At 42.9% G+C, this 17,437-nt stretch overlaps 1 protein-coding gene across 1 annotated transcript in view; it reads left to right on the forward strand.

Annotated features, from left to right (window-relative positions):
• The first annotated feature begins 8,207 nt into the window (after positions 1-8,207).
• TMEM9B (TMEM9 domain family member B) overlaps positions 8,208-17,437 on the forward strand; it is a 215,391-nt gene continuing 206,161 nt past the window's right edge. The window contains exon 1 of the mRNA XM_086955991.1: positions 8,208-8,469. Within this exon, the coding sequence (XP_086812117.1) occupies positions 8,371-8,469 (99 nt within the window). The 5' untranslated portion in view covers positions 8,208-8,370. The remainder of the gene's footprint in view (positions 8,470-17,437) is intronic.

Here is a 17,437-nt window from a genome sequence, read left to right on the forward strand (position 1 = left end):
CACCTGTGCTGCGGACAACTGGGGAAGTTTGTCCCTCGAATTATGGGAGGCGCCTCAAATGGCACAAGGTTGTCCTGGATGAGGGGAAGGTTCAGGATATAGGATTGATCTTGACTAAGGCTTTGTCCAGACTGGAAACCACCACCTTGGATCATCCTGAGGTATCCTCTCTTTTCTGTGACACAATTAAAGCCCTGGGAGAGTTATTTCTAACACGCAACCGGGGTGCTCCCGCAAGTGAGCGTTGGAGACCCAAGGGCGACCCGGGGTGGTATTCCAAGAATTGTCGGAGGGCGAAAAGGGAATTAATAGAAGCAGTTAAAACTAAGGGATGTGAGCTGATTCGTGTTGCCAGGAAAGAATACAAGTACGCTATTAGCGAAGCCAAGAAAGAGTGGGATGACCAGTTTTGCGTATTATAGCGAGGGGTACATGGAAACATCACTATCAAGAAAGTCTGAATAAAACACATCAGAGATGGGGCCGAGTCCGGCGGCCATCTTTGTCTACGTTTCAGCTTTTTTCGGAAGAACCCTTGATTTCCGTACACGTCAGAGAAACATGGCGTTTCCTCCCCATTACGAAGCAGGAAATATTTTGCGGGTCTTTTCAATCCCGAAAGACCAATAAATACAACCGCTTTCACAGCACAATACTGCATACCCATCGGAGCAGCACGGAGGTCCAATGGAGGAGCGTTTGTACAAGTGGTAATGTGAGTAAGACTTTCGCCATAAGTCTTTAATCCTTGGCGTTTTCCTGTCACAAACTCTCCTCAGAGTACGAATCCTCTATTTTTTACGAAGTGGTTTTCTTTTCAACAGTGGTTGTCTGAACAACTGCACCTCTGATGCCAAGCTCATGGGGCCCTATCACGCATTTTAAAATGTATGTATTCCCCTCGGGACTGCAATTTACAGATTATTCTTTCTTGTAGATACAATAAGATGTTGCCAAAACGCTGCGTGATTTACAATATATGTGTGATTGATAATGCTGAAAATCATGAGCCCTCAGTGCATCTATATGTTTAATCCCTTGAGAGTGTGATGTACAATATATGTGTGATTGACAATGCTGACAATTACGAACCCTCAATGCATCCATATGTACAATCCCTTGAGAGCAGGTGGTCATATATGATCTTTTCAACTATTTGAAGGGGTACTCTCCTGAGCCACCACCAGACATTTTGCTAAAAAATGGGCTTACAGAACGTCATTAGCCACTACTACCAATACCGATCGCAGGCATGATATTATATATACAAAGATTTCTCTACACAACCTGATGTAGGACAATTAAGGAGTGTGTGTATTTTAAGCAATGTGTGTGTGTTTTTTGTAAAATGAAACAGCGAAATGACCTCAAAACATGACGAAATTCGCCAGTTTAAACCAAAGTTAATTTTCTGACAATCTTGCCAGCATAAGATATAAAACAAAGGGAAACATTCAGAAAAATATATCACTTTGAATATTAAAAATCCACGTGTTGGTGATGTGTTTGCAATGCAAGTTGATCCCATATTTTTTTGTTTCTTTCATTTGCAGAGACCAATTTTGGTTATTTTTCTACAGAAGGGCTCAATTAAGCCTTTAGATAAACAGACTGGCCAATGTTTTCCCGCCTGTTTTAGCAAAGTAGGCATATGACATATAGATTAAGTATTTTTGAGTGTAGTAGGGATCAACTTAGGCCCTGATGAGTAAAGCAGTGGGGACTGCTTACGAAACATGTCGACCAAGTTGGGTATAGTAAATATCCCTACCACAACCCCATTTTAACATTCTCAGCTAGAGAAGTGAATAAATAGTTTTTTCTACTAGCCAGGGAATTTTTAACATCTTAATTCTTTCCCATATCCTCACCCCCTACCACTCACTCTTTTCACAGCACACATAGCCTGACTCCACAAACTACAAGGGCTCCTGCGCAGTTCGTAGGTAGTAGCACGCCCCGCCCCGTAGAGGAACGGGAAGACCCCCATGATGAAGCATGACACTATGGGATTCGTAGTGTGTGAGGGGTATTTTAAAAACACATAGAGCTACTCCTTGTCATCAACAAGGTCTAGCAACACGTACCACCTATTTGTCACAATTTATTGAATTTAAAAAACCTATAAAAATTGATAGAATCTTGTTGATTATAAAAATCTGTACAGGAGGTAGATTCTATCAGATAAACCTCTACTCCCCCCCCTCCCCCCCCTTTGTTACTTTTAGATTTCCAGGATGTCCTAGGCTACACCAGTAAGATATGGGAGGGGATGCCAGAGACTGAACGAAATCCCTGTAACAGCATTATTGGGGAACATACAGGAAACGGCTACCTCAGCACATAGGTTTGCCATTGTCTAAAAGACGCTGGATGTCAAATATTACAGTATTTGCATCTTGTCCTCTTTAAATTCCTGCAGTTTGCTACCATCTTGCTTAAAAAGGGAGTACCAGGGACTAAATCCAAGGCACCCTTATCCCACTAATATGTCACACAAAAAGCCATATTAGTCTGAAAATATTGTAAATTCAGCCCTCTTGTAGTGATTACTGGGTGGAAGGTATTTTAAAAGTTTTTTTCCCCACCATGTAGTCACTTCCTTGGGGCAGCATGTTCCATTACTTTGTTCTACCATGGCTTTTTTATATGACACTTTCCTTCATGCCTCTAGGTGGAAATAATTCAACAATTTCTCCACATTGTTGCAAAGGAATTTGGAATTTTTTAGTCTTGGCAGAGGTTGGCTCTGAGTGCTGTGTGGTGAGCCACATAAGATAGTCTGTGGTGTAGGACTACTTCCTTGAGGTCATTGTTATGTAAATGATTCAATACTTGTTGAATTGAGTGCATGATTGTAGAGATACTCACTTCATGTCTCTCTGGGTGGGGGGGAATGTGACTTAACGTAATTTTACTATACATTAGATTTAGAAAACGTATATGAGAGTGGGAAAAAGCGGGAAGGACTAAAACATAGATGCAATGGGAATACCATAGCAGAACCTGTCAAGATGAAGTCTGTGTGTCTTTAAAGTCGTGTCTCTTTGTATTTGTAGCTAGAATTTTATTGTGGGAGAGGCAATACGTGGAAGAGGCAATCTCATGTCCAGACATAGCTAAGATTATCTTTAAAGTTGACAGACCCTTACTGCCCAAGTCACCAAACATTCTGTGCAGCTGGGTGTCAACTACAGTCCACTCATATTTGAATTTGTATTCAGAATTTCAGAATCCTGTTTCGCAAAATCTGGATTTGCTGATATTTCAGAGTGAAAATTGTGTTTAGTACTTGAATAAATCCTCTGAAATGTGTGATATTCACAAACATGTAGAAAGGAAATTGTCACCCTTAAAATGACCTTATGTGTAATCCTATAAAGAGTAGGAGAAACTATGTTTCAAGATATATAAATTTCAAGGGAGTGTAAGTAAATAGAGCTCCCTCCTGGAAAATTTTTCCAAATAGATTAAGAAAGTGAAAGTTATACAAGCTAAATGCAATTGGTCTCGCATTTGTTAAAGTTAGAGCGGTTGCTGTTGAAAATGTTTTTTTACCTTTGTTTTTAGGTCGAGGACCGTAGGCTGCGCTTGCGCAGTTCATTCCGAAGATTTAATATTTCTTAGTTAGGGGGCTTGAACCCGCCCCTCTTCTCCATTGGCTGGCCTCGTAAATTCTGGCCAGCCATTGGAGGAGAGGGGCGTCACTCCCTTTAAGCCACGTCTTTTTCGGATTCGGGCGTGTTTTTTGCGTTCTTTCTCACAGTGACGTCATCCGTCACTCAACAAAAAACAAGCCCCCCAGGCTGAAAAGGGCGGGGCTTATCTGCAGCTGCTGCCACCATTTTGCTTGTTTATCGCTAGTTAGTATGTTTACCACTCGTGTTTTCTAGTGATGGTCTGTGTTATTATTTTGCTCTAATTTGCGAACATTTCCCCTTCCCCACTGTAGGGATAATATTATAGAATTTTTGTTTCATCCCTTTACCCCGCTGTTCGTTCTCTTATTTGACAACCGTGAATTCAGAAGTGAAACACATTTGGTGGGACCGGCCGGGGTTGTCGGTTCGATCTTCTTGTCGACGTGAAATCAATAGTGCGTTCGAATTTGTAAAACCCATGTTTGAGGTGCGCGGGTGCGGGCACGTTCGGCATGTTCTGCGGCTGGGAATAAAGACTGGAGCAGGTAGGGTGGGTGTGGACGCCCCAGGGGCTGACTGGGGGCACAAATGTAATGTATAGATGGGCTATTTAATAAATGAAACACGAGGCAGCGCCACGGCGAAGGCACGCACACACGTGGGCACTATTATTATTTTATCTGATAATTAGCAACAATAGATCAAAATAAAACATGGTATATTGTGAAAAGACAACTCAGTGGAGCAGGGCGCCAGATGTAGAGATCTGTTCATAATAGCCAGCATGTAGGTGAATGTATCCTTTCAACTCTCCGAGGATAAAAACCAGAGTTGGATAATACGGTGTGATGTCTCTCATAACAACGGTTAGCTACCTATTTTAGGCGCCATATAAAATCCCTTTATGAATGATTACCATCCGATGCTTGCCACTTTTTCTAATTGTTTATTTTAATATAGTTCTTACTTTTTATAATGCTAGTGCATCGCTTTCTGCACACATGGTTGCGCGGATATATTAAAAGTGTTGCTCTAAACTTAAAAATAAAACGTAACTCGTGGCTTAAAAGAAGAGTGCAGGCTGCCCGCTGAGTATAGGCGCAGAGTCCCCGGCAGGCGTGACCTGGGCTGAACCTCTATTATAGGCTATTCACCCCTACTCTCAGAGGAGGTGTCTGGAGCTGAACCCCTACTCTGAGGTGAAGGCAGGTTCATGGGAAGAAGTACTCGGAGCAGCATTCAGTACCTACCAATGGTACTCATTCTTCCAGATAGAGGCACTTCGGCTTGCACCCGCCCTAGACGGCAGAGGTACTCTGAGTGGTACTCAGAGCTGCAGGATCAACCCCAGGGAGAGTTAGATCGAGTGCACACATACTCACAGCGTGTTACCTTGAGCTGCACCATTACTCCCAATTAAAGTTACTCCGAGATGCACCCACACTTCTACGGATGGTACCTGGAGCTGCACCCTTACTTCCAGGGAGTATAACTCCGAGTGCACCCATACTACAAGGGTGGTATCTTGAGCTGTATCCTTACTCCCAGGGACTGTTATTGCGAGATGCACCCATACTTCTAGGGATGGTACCTTGAGCTGCACCCTTACTTCCAGGGAGTATAACTTCGAGTGCACCCATACTTCTAGTAGTGGTACCTTGAGCTGCACCCTTACTTCCAGGGAGTATAACTCCGAGTGCACCCATACTTCAAGGTTGCTACCTTGAGCTGCACCCATACTCCCAGGGAGTATAACTCCGCGTGCCCCCATACTTCAAGGGTGGTACCTTGAGCTGCACCCATACTCCCAGGGAGTATAACTCTGTGTGCACCCATACTTCAAGGGTGCTACCTTGAGATGTATCCTTACTCCCAGGGACTGTTACTGCGAGATGCACCCATACTTCTAGGGATGGTACCTTGAGCTGCACCCTTACTTCCAGGGAGTATAACTCCAAGTGCACCCATACTTCTAGGGGTGGTGCCTTGAGCTGCACCCTTACTTCCAGGGAGTATAGCTCTGGGTGCACCCATACTTCAAGGGTAGCACCTTGAGCTGCACCCATATTCCCAAGGACTGATACTCAGAGTGCATCATTACTTCTAGGGCAGCACTCATCCTTCTATGGACTATTACTCTGGGTATACCCATACTTCAAGGGTGGTACCTGGGAAGCACATGTACCATATGCTAAGGTGCAGAGCAGGGTTTGCGACACGATGAAAGAATTTATGAGTCTGACTCTCCTATATACATTTAATGGGGTCTTTGGAGCTCAATGTCCTGGGCACTTGTGAACTGTTTGTCCTGCCATGCTGCACACTCCATTAGAGACACAGTATACCATATACACATTTTACTTGCTTGCAGGTGGATTTTCTGACCACAAAATGTGTTCTTGTTCGATGTTGCAATTAGAATGGAAGCAGACCCTTTGCATTTTAACAATGGTTAGTTGGCATGCACAAAAAATGACATTTCCACATGTTAGAGAATATATTTATGGACCGGAGTTAACCCCTTTAGTGCTGCCGTCGGCCAACTGTCGTCGCGAGCACTACCTTGCCAGTGCTGCGCACGTCCGTTGGCTGACGCGGCCGCACCCGTTTCTTTGAACGTTCAGCACTGGCGCAGAACGTTCGAAGCAACAAACGGGTTAATGACCAAAACATTATATATTTGAAGATTCTGTTTTTCACCTGATGTGGACACAGCATCCTGCTCAGACGGTGCTGTTGTGTGCTACATGGTATTGACACTCTTCACACGGCCACATCGGGTGATGAGACATTTTTGCACGATGAACAGCCATGTGATTTGGAACACCTTACAGGTACCTTTCCAGTCATGAGTGGTAGCTCCGCACTGTTGTAACTCAGTACGGTGTTTTCAGCTTCCATGGGAGGCAGCATTGGGTACTTTTGGTGGCTCTGTTGGGGTTGTTAACTGTAGTTCCTGAGCTGCTTTGACAAAGTCAACTCTCAAAAGCCTCGCCCAACCTTAATGGCTCATGCCCAAACCCTATTGGATCACACTTTCAAAACATTACACGTTTGCCAGCCCTTTGTAGGCCAGTGCACCTTCCTATCTCTCCGACACTCTCTCTTACACTCTCTCTCTCTCACACACTCTCTCTCTCACACTCTCTCTCTCTCACACACACTCTCTACTACTCATCATTACTCACTCATAATTAGTCACTCTGTACTACTCACTCTTTACTACTGAAACAAAAAATACACGTTGTATATGTAAGGGTGTGGCTGTGCATGTAAATGTGTGTGGCTCTAGGACTCTTTACTACTCACTCTCTCACTATTTAATACTCACTCTTTCACTTTTTACTACTCGCTCTCTAATACTCTCTTTACTAATAACTCTCCTACTCACTATCAACTACTCACTCTACTACTCTACTACTTACTCTGTGTGTGGGTGCTAATGCAATAGGTCTCGCATATGCAAGCGATTAAACTATTGGCAATATAAATGACAATGCCATTTAATTATGATTTAAAAAAAAAATGTCATGACCAATGCCAATAGCTCTACCTTTAATAATGCAGAGACCACTGCACTGTAAATGCTTGTTTTATTTGCAGGGGAGTTCTTATATTTGCATAGCACTGTTGCCAATGGAATAAAAAAGGTAAAGTAAAAAAACATAGTAATTTTCAACACCAACAGCTCTAACTTAACAAATGCGAGACCTATTGCATTGTAAATGCTTGTTGGTGCTTTACAGCTGTTTTTTTTTTATAAACAAATTTTTATTTTGCAGCTGTTTTAAGGTCGTCACGGAGTTTCTCATTGCTCAAATGGGTGTAATTTCTCATATTTATGTGTTTCCCTAGTCTTGATTGCTTGATTTTGCTCAGTCGTTGAAATGCCACTCATAATTAATGACTTTGAAATTATGAAAATAGCCCACATTTAGAATTCTGAAATCTTGACAGCTATGTTGACAATTTGTCAAAGTATGCAACTCACGCCTGCTCTAAGGTACCTGCAACTAAATATCCGCGCAGGTTCTGCTTTAAAAAAAATATATATAATGTTTGTAAGAAGCAGCTTAGTCAATATTTCCAAAAACCATAAATCCGTTACAATACATCGTACCCTTAACTCGTTCACATTTAGTGACCGCATCCACATCCAAAATGCCGGCTTGAATTACTCACCTTCCGGTGCGATTCACAATCAGGTCCAGCATTCCAGTTCTGCTCATTGATTTCGGAAGCATTGGTAATGTGAGCGCTGCGGCCATCTTGAAATGCCACTTTACAGGTTTCTACTAGCGGCAACTGGAAGGCGAATATTTTCACAATCATTTTCTCATATCAAATGTGTCTTAATCTCACACAATATATATTACTGTTTTGCTACAGTAAAAATTCATACTGAAAATAAATAATTTGTCAAACATGTGAATCCGCCAATCAGCTCTGAGATACATTAAATAATATTTACTTTTTAAGTTTGCTTCCTGATTCACATAAACGATTCTCTGTGTATAGTAAATTACACGTTTGGCGTATCGAAGGTAGCGCGATTCTTCTCGCGTCATACTATGTTTCCGGGGGACGCCTGTACTGATGGACGTGTCAGGCGTCTGCAAACAGGAAGGGATCAGTACACGGTGCCTCAGCTGTTTATTTGTTTTTAATCATATGACTGAGCCCTAGTTTTCTGCATCGGCGTGGTCCTTGTCTGGGGCTTACCCTCAAAATGATAGGTTCAATGGAACTGCGGAGAGGGACATCTCTGTCGGTAGCATCAGGCCTGCTCTGCCTCCTACTGGTGGTGTTGCCTGTGTCCGAGTCAAAGGTGAGGCCCTTTTACCGCCGCATATCCTGGGGGATAGCCAATGTTGAAAGTGGAAGACATTACTCGTGGGAACCACCAAATTGTGGGTGTTGATGTTTCACTAGAAAGAGCGCGTAGTCACGGGAGCTTTTCAATAAAAGCGATCCCATGTATAATTTGTTTACATACTCAAACCCCGAATAAATGAATGGGTGTAGATCTATCAACGCTTTTTTGCCGTAATTAGTCACAAATATACTACATTATAAGTAACTTGTGGGTTAATGCACATGATGCAGAGATGTATGTTTCTGGGTAATATAATAATCACAATAAGGGTAAAGTAATTCAGGTGGTTAATGCACTTTCTAGGGATATTTGTACGTGGTCCCTGATCATAGGCAGTGCCACTGAATAATGCTGGAAGGTGGACCAAATTATGCAGCAAAGTTGCTTATATTATGCGGCAAGAAAAGGTAAATTATGCCACATAATGGGGCACGTTTTAGAATAGTATTGCTAAATTGTTTTGTCATTTTTAGGTCTTACCTACGCAGTGGGTGCTCTGTGCTGCAAGACGTATGGTTTACAATTAAGTGTTCTTATAATCCGCCTACAGCATACCATTAGTTGTTTTCTTTGTCACTGTCATTTGCAATCATTCACTATATATTTATTTATAAGCGTTTTAGCAGTTTTCCTGGCCAGGCAATGTGCTTTCCTACTTTTAACAAGCGTACAGTTTCATATTTATGTTCTGTTCACCCTATCTGCCATTTCTAGGGACACTTTATTTACTTACACCCACAACTGTACCACTCTAAGCCACTTCATTCCAGTCTTCTCTACTCAGCTGTATCCCTCTCTATGCCACTCAATTCAAGCACTATCTGTTCTACTCCACACCATCACTACAGCCACCGTTTCTGTACACAATGCCACTCACTCCGCGCAACTGTAGCCTGTGCCACTCCACTCTCCCCCACTAAACCCCACTCTTCTATGTGCCTCTTAACTGTACTTTACACCACTCTACTCTGCTCTGTGCTAATTTATTTTATGCTACTCTTTGCCACTCCTTTTAAGTCTAGTCCTACTCCACCCAGCCCCACTCTTCTCTACTCCAGTCCACTCCACTCTCTTTCACGCCTCTTCACTTGACGCCATTCTACTGCATACTGCTCCATTTTACTCTGTATACCACTTTACTATACACCACTCAACGCTACGTCTCTCTAATCCACTCTACGGCACTTCACACCACTCTCCTCCATGCCACTGTACATTATGCCATGCCACTAACTTTTAGCCATGCTGAACAATAGCCATGATGCTGTTCAGCATGGCTAAAAGACATCGCCAAAGCTCTCACATAGGTGCGACCTATTGCCTTTGCCAATGTTGTTGCACTTGCTAACACTGTCTGGAAAAAGATTTGACCTTCTTAGTACCAGTTTTATACTCCAATACAGCAAAAAATACTACTATGGGATGACTAGACAACCCTTGCAAAGCGCCTTCTAGTAAGTAGGAACACATGTTGCTATGTTTTTTAGTAACACTTGACCCGTTTGAGCTAGAAACTATTTTTTGGGTAATATCTGCAGACTTGCAGCAGAGGATGGATTATGTGGCAGATTCGTAAATATGCAGAAAACGATATGGTTGCAGCATCACATAATTCCAGAGGCCCCCTTTTTAGATAAACAATTAAACACTTCAAGGGGCTGGTGTTTCTATTGCTTAGAATAAGCATAATTGTCTGGGCACTGATTTATATTTCATGTAAGATATGGCAATGGGTTAATGTTCTTTCCCATAAATCCTTATTTCGACTATTGGTCAAGAATTACAATCGGGTAACATTGCTTAGTACGTTATGCACCCATCTGCTTTTAACCTGGTATGCCTAATTCCTCCAGGTTTTAACTCAGTATTTTGGTACTTAAGGTTTATGAAATGTGTTCACTTCAAGAGTAATAAATACTTTATTAAGGGTGGAAAACGTTTTCTTTGTGTTTTGTTCTATATAAATGATTTATACTGTTATTACACACACAGTTGTAGCTGGCATTCCTACAAAGCACACATTCTTATACTGGGAGCACAAGTAATAAAAAAAAACGTTACATTCTCATGTTATCTTCAGGAAACCTTTTGTCACACCTGAGTGTACAATACCATAGTTTGTTACGTGATCTGCAGGCAGGGTTCCAACTGTGCTTCTTTTGACCACCTCCAAGCACTCCCTCCATGGCACTTAATACAGAACAAAGGAGTTGGTACACCATCAGTTATTTGGCTGAATCCACCTGTGGATTGCAACCTCACATGGTGAAGCAAAGCTAATGCACGAAGCCCTTGCAGCACAGCATCCACGGCACAATTAGGAAATTTCACTGGCATGGATGACGCTTCCAGCTCAGGAAGAGTTCCCAAGAGCAGGATCCGCCTCTCTTCCAGTAGAAATTATATCTGCCTGGTCGATATCACTGCAGATGGTTAATGCAAAAGAGCTTGGGCAGTGCAGCGGTCAATATCGCAAACTTCTTGAGCAGGTTTGGGTGAGCTACCTAGCACCACATTTTTTTTTATTCCAGGGTCTCATCATGAGTAACAGAATGCAGTCCAAGCAATGTTAATCATACAAGATCATTCACGAGGAGCCAGAGTGAAACCCCATGTTTTGCGCACAGCCCTCCAAAGTGGAAATGTTAACAGTGAATTTTGCAGCAAGCTCCTCTGTACCCAGAAATGGACCACGTATGACATCAGTATGAATGAGCTGATAGATAACACCAATCAACAACTTGCCTGGTTGACTTTACCTGTGCGATGTTCACAACATGATCATCAGTTCACAGGGCCGAATGGGTTACCGCAGGCTCTGTTTAAAAAGGAACTCAATATATGGGCAGAGAGGCTCTTATTACTGTGTAGATTGATAATACTGTATAGATTCATCTTACAGACGGAAGTCCTTCCTAAGATCTGGAGGGGCTCAATAATCTATCCAGTACACTAAGATGGGGATACCACACACCCGAAAAACTACAGTCTGATCGCACTTATTCTCACAGAGACTAAATACTTTGCAGGGTTTTTGCTAAAAGGTCTTGAGGTGTAGGTTAATAAAAGAGGGACCTTTCCCCGGAATCACACTGGATTTAATCAAAAGCAGGGCTGCCAATCAATTCTGATGACCATCTCTATGCTTATAGATCGCATCTTACAAAAGCAATCATTACTATATGCATACTTTGTAGATTTTAGGGTATCACTCAATTGGATCTCAAGGAAACTCCTTGTGGGGGAAAACAGCGATCTTGAGGGGGTTACATCAGGGCTACTGCGAGTGATAATACTCTTTTATTCAGACACCTGCCTATGGATAAGTGGACAATGGTAGCTTCCTCTCCATAAAAACTAAAGGCAGGGTTGCGCCCCCAAACCCCCTCCGCTTTTTACTCCATTCATATCTGATTTTAACCGAGATGCTTGATAAAGTTAATTCCCATTCACTGATACTGGGGAATACATTTAAATTTAACCATCTCTACGTTAACAACCTTATGCTGTTAAGACGAACAAGAGTGGGCTTGCAGAGACTGCTAACTGTCCTTTCTGAATCCACGGAGCTGAACATGTTAGAGGTGAACTTAAAAAAGATAAAAATAATCATAGTAAAAAAAAAAGGTTAAATAAGCAAGGTCTGTGGTAGAGAGCGGCACTTACTTCAAGAAAGTCTCAGAATACAAATATCTTGGGGTCTGATTTGGACTCTAGAGTGTCCTTTCAAAAACAAAAAGGCTCCATTAAAAATAAGGCCTACACCCTTCAGGCTACTTTCCGGAGGACAGCAAAATTGGCGTGAGGGTCCCAGCCTGGAATCAGATCGCCCGGTCGCTTAAGCAATGTTACTCCTGTCTCTATCATTTGGAAGTGAGATCATGCTGGGAGGTAATGCAAAGTTGGCAGATACACTGCATACTGTATTCTGGAATAAGCTGTATAGTGCGGGGCAAGGCGCTCATGCTCTTTATATGGAAATTTGCTATGGTGATCTACATGTCCGGGAGGTATTGTCATTGGACATTATTCAGAATGAAATTTTTAAAAGTGCTTAACGCCAATGCCCGTTTTGTTAGTAAACTCTTTGATAAAGAAACATAGGTCCAGCGGCCCGAAACCCGGATGCTTTTAGTTTCTTATAACTCACCAAGAAGGCAATTGTATCTGGAAATGAAGTATTAAAGACAAGCAAATAGGAAAATGTAGCATCAGTAGATTCGCCCTCAATTCTTTGGGAAGCTTACAAGACGGTCCTTCGGGGCCAAGCAATAGCATCCATTACAGGACATAAAAAGTCACGACAGCAACAACTCACTGAATTAGAACTATCATTGCACACGGCGAACATGGAGCATATGGCAGATTCCACGGCGCGCACAGCACATACACTGCAACTGCGCCAGCAGCAATACAAGGAACATCTTAGATTGCAGGTGATCGACAGTGTCTTGGCCACGACACATAAAATATACGATGTAGGCGACAAGGCAGGGAAACTGCTGGCATGGCTGGACAAAAGAGGAGGTGGCAATAGGGGTATACAACAAATACACACGAGAGAGGGAACAATTCAGACATACCCCGAGGAGATAGTGCACACATTGGCAGAACACTTCGAAAAGGTCTACACCCCTGACAGAGACGTCACGGAAAGTGCAGCGCTGGACGCCCTTAGCCACATAGTGACCTGGACACTTACACAAGATGCAGCCGGAGCTGGACTCCGACCTCACACCAGAAGAAATACAACTAGCCATACATGCGATGCCCGGTAAAGCCCTGGGCCCGAACGGCATCTGCATCGAATGGTTTAAAACCATGTCTGAAACGCTCAGCTCTCCACTGCTGGCTATGTACACGGAGAGCCTATTGAGTAAAATACTTCCGTTGGACCAAAGAACCGCAACAATAGTGGCGATTCCCAAGCTGGGTAAACCACCAGGGGATTGCTCGTCATACCGCCCGATCTCTCTTCTTAATGCAGAAGCGAAAATCCTTGCGAAATTACTAGCCACTAGATTGATGGTCCATCTTCCACAGCTGAAACACCCGGACCAATCCGGCTTCATGCCCAATAGAAACACTGCTCTCAATCTCGGGCGTGTGAAGGGGATTCTGGCACGGGCCCCACTATTATTGGAACCAGCGGTGATCCTTTCCCTCGACGCTAAGATGGCGTTTGACATGGTAGAGTGGGGACACCTTTTCGCTTTCCTGTCCCATATGGGATTTGGTCCTAAGTACATTGCATGGGTACTTTCAACAAGTAATGGCGTTAGTATCTAATCTATTGTTGAACAACCGCCCAGCACGCATTGCACACGTCAAGCTCAACAAAAGCTGGTACGAGGGTGGGATTGCACTGCCCAACCTGCAGATGTATTACTGGGCGACGCATCTTAAAACTATTAACCAATGGCTTCACGCGCCCCAAGACGACCCAGCCTATAGGGCCAACAGGGCACAATTAGGCACAGATAACATGCTCACAGCACTCTATGACAGAAGCAGGGCGGCAAACTTGATTGGACCCACTAAACACACAGCCAATCTATGGCATATCGCCCAGGCGAAACTGGGTTGGAAAGGTACGATTACTAAGCTCACCCCGCTCTTAGACACCAAGGCGTTGGGACGATTGAGGCGAAGCAAGGGGTTTGCACAATGGGACAGCATCAGAATATCCACGGTAGGGGATCTGTGGGACAAGGGAACGGTGATACCGTTCTCTCTGCTCCAGCAACAGTACAACTTAGGACCGAACAAAACTTACCGATATGTGCAGATCAGACACGCATTACTACAGGCCATACCGCCAGGCACTGAACTCCCGGAATCCTCTCCATTAGAAGACAGACTACTTACTGACTATATGCAACATAGTGCAACTTCCCTCACCTACCGTAAGTTAATTAATAACCTACTAAACCCTACACTAAAATTACGAGAGAAATGGGTGGAAGAGGTAGGCGACATGGACGATACGGAGTGGAATGAGGCGCTGGCGTTCCCAAAGGAAGTGGGAATTTCCGCAAAGTTCAGACTGGTTCAACTCAAGATCCTTCATAGGATATACTACACTCGAACCATGCTGCACAGGCTGCATAGAGCACCACATCCCTATTGTCTTCGTGGATGCGGGGAGGAGGGGACACTAATACATACCCTTTGGGAGTGCACATTAGTAATTGAATACTGGATACAAGTGATGCGCACTATTTCACAAACGCTTGAAGTATCGCTAGTACCGGAGCCACGTAAATGCATTCTGAACGTATGGGAACCAAATGATTTTTCCAAATATGGTCAACTATGGGGCACATTAGGCATCATGGTAGTAAAGAGAGATATAGCACAGAGGTGGGGCGCATCAGACCTGCCCACCCTGACGATGTGGAGCAGACACATGGACATGCTTATGATTACGGAACGCGCAGTATATGTAACCAGGGCCAGCCCGCGTAAATTGAATAAAGTGAGGACTCCTTGGAATACATATAGGGAAAATATATGTGAGCCACTGCCGGAGGATGATGTCTCTAGCTCCGAGGGAGATGATGAGGACGAGAGGGGGGAGTAGGACAAGTATTATGGGGTAGCTGACCTAAGAAACATGTCTAATGAAACAATGCACATGATGCTGTAATAAGATTTTTCGAGTATACATGACTGGCCATTTGTACTTTAGCAATGCTACTGTCGTAATGAAGGTCACCGTGTATGTATGTTACTTTGATAAATAACAAAAATTGTTTTCAAGTTAAAAAACAAAAATGATGGAACTATAGGCCATCCGGACCTTGAACTGATTGATCTGTGTACATCTTATCTTACCGCTCCGCCGGACCCCATGGTTGTCGGCTAAAGGGCTGTGTTAATTCGAAAGTGTTGTAAGGAAATTGTGAACAACGCGGTCGGCCCTTGGGATTGTAAGCTTTATGCTGTGTCATTGCAGAACTGTACAATAAAGGTCTTTATTAAAAAAATAAAAATAAAAAAAAGGCAAGCAAATAGTCGACTTAATTGCCTTCCTGGGGGCACTGCCAACATTGGACCACATTCCGAAGTGGCAAAACCGACCACCTGAGGCAAATTGTATACTTTGTGGAAAGGTCACCGAAACAACTGTATAGGTAATATGCCTGTGTCTCATGTTATTAGAAGCACCCAAGCGACCACTCCGGTCTGAGTTCAACAAGTTTTAACATGTAGGCAGGCCGTTATAGCAGTCCTGAACTTGCTGAACACTGCACTGAATGTTAGATTAATGAGAATCTTGTCTGTATTCATGGGCATCCTCAGGACTCTGGAGATCCAGGTGAGAAGTGGGCCATAGGTTTACCCCTGTATTTTTTATCAGAGATATCCCCACTGTTTAAGGCTGATTTAAGATGATATTTTATTGTTGCTACGCTTACGTTTAGCGATTTTAATAGCAGGCGTGTTCCCTTCCTTGCAACATGTTTTTACGTATTTTTAAATGAAATCCACTGCAAATAAAATTATTATGATGAACACATTTTTTTATTATTTATGTTTTTCTTCCCATGCAAATGTTGCTGCATGTTTTAGCTTACGTTAAACAACATATATAGCAACTCAAATTGACAAGATGTATACAATTGACGTTATAAATGGACTTGTTTCTTTGGAATCTTGTTTCCATATATAGGCACATTGGCACGTTATACATTAACTTGCGTTTATTAGTAGATCTGAGTCTGAGCTTTTGTATTAGGCTCTTCTTTGTCTTTGAATTGTTTTTATCACGTTTCTCATAACTATAAAGTGTTTGTATTAACGATCCAAGAAATAACAAGCATTGGCATAGCCAATAGGTCTCGAGATGCCTTTGGGACCTTATAAGTGCTTAGCCAAGCAACAGTTGATGTTGTTGCACCAAGGACATTGTGCTGCATAACTAAATACTTATAAGGTCCCAAAAGCGAGACCTATTGGCTATGCCAATGCTTGTTTTATTTCGACACGGTAATAACTCGAGCCGAAGCATCTCTCTTCATCCTAATGGGATTGTAATGTCATTTGACAATCAGAGCCTTTGAGGAGCAGAGATATTTCTAACTCCTGGTACATTTGTCTTTCACTGCGATACATTCTTCAGATTTGTATCATGAAAGTAATGTGGAAATTACCATTGAGGAGTGACAGAGCCTCAAAGGGACAGTGTTACGGTGCTATATTGCAAGGTCTCTGCAAATTCTCTTTGCATATGCCGTGTTACTCAGAGTGACCGCGATCCAGCAGCAGATAAAGAAGTGTCTGACATACAGCTTTTGAAAAGGCAACTTTTGTTTGGCGCAAAGAAATAGCTGCTAGGCTCTTCACAACTATCCTCAGTGTTTCACTTTCATGAGGCAAATTCAAGCTCGGGACACTGTACACTGTAGTGAATTAGTCTCAGGAAGAAGAAACCGTAAATGAGTAAGTCACAAGAGTAGAAATGTGGACATGTATACTACCAAAAATCAATTGGGGGGGGGGGGGGGGTGGACCACTTGTAACTACGTAGTCAGGGTTTCTTATGGTGCTGGTTGACTCATAAAAAACCCTCATACACCCACGTAGATTGTGTAGCGGTATATCTTGATTCTCCTTCGTTTAAGTTGCGTTAGTGCATCATCATAGGGCTTTTTGTTTCGCTATATGCTAACCTCCACCCGGAGGTAACCACTGGATTCGTAGTAGTGTCCACAGAAAATATCAAGTGCTCAAAAAAATGGTGAGTTAAAATTCTTTGGATCATCTTCAAAAAGTGAATATTTATTGAAAAAATATGATTCAAGAAATTAAAACTTTTTATGTAGGCCGACATGTTTCAGCCCCACTGTGCCCAGCCGGGTCTATGGGGCTTTCTTCAGGACCAATGTAAAAAGCATGTACTTACACAACTTGTGCA

Source organism: Lissotriton vulgaris, chromosome 2_1, assembly GCF_964263255.1.
Source record: "Lissotriton vulgaris chromosome 2_1, aLisVul1.2, whole genome shotgun sequence".
Taxonomy (NCBI): Eukaryota; Metazoa; Chordata; class Amphibia; order Caudata; family Salamandridae; genus Lissotriton; species Lissotriton vulgaris.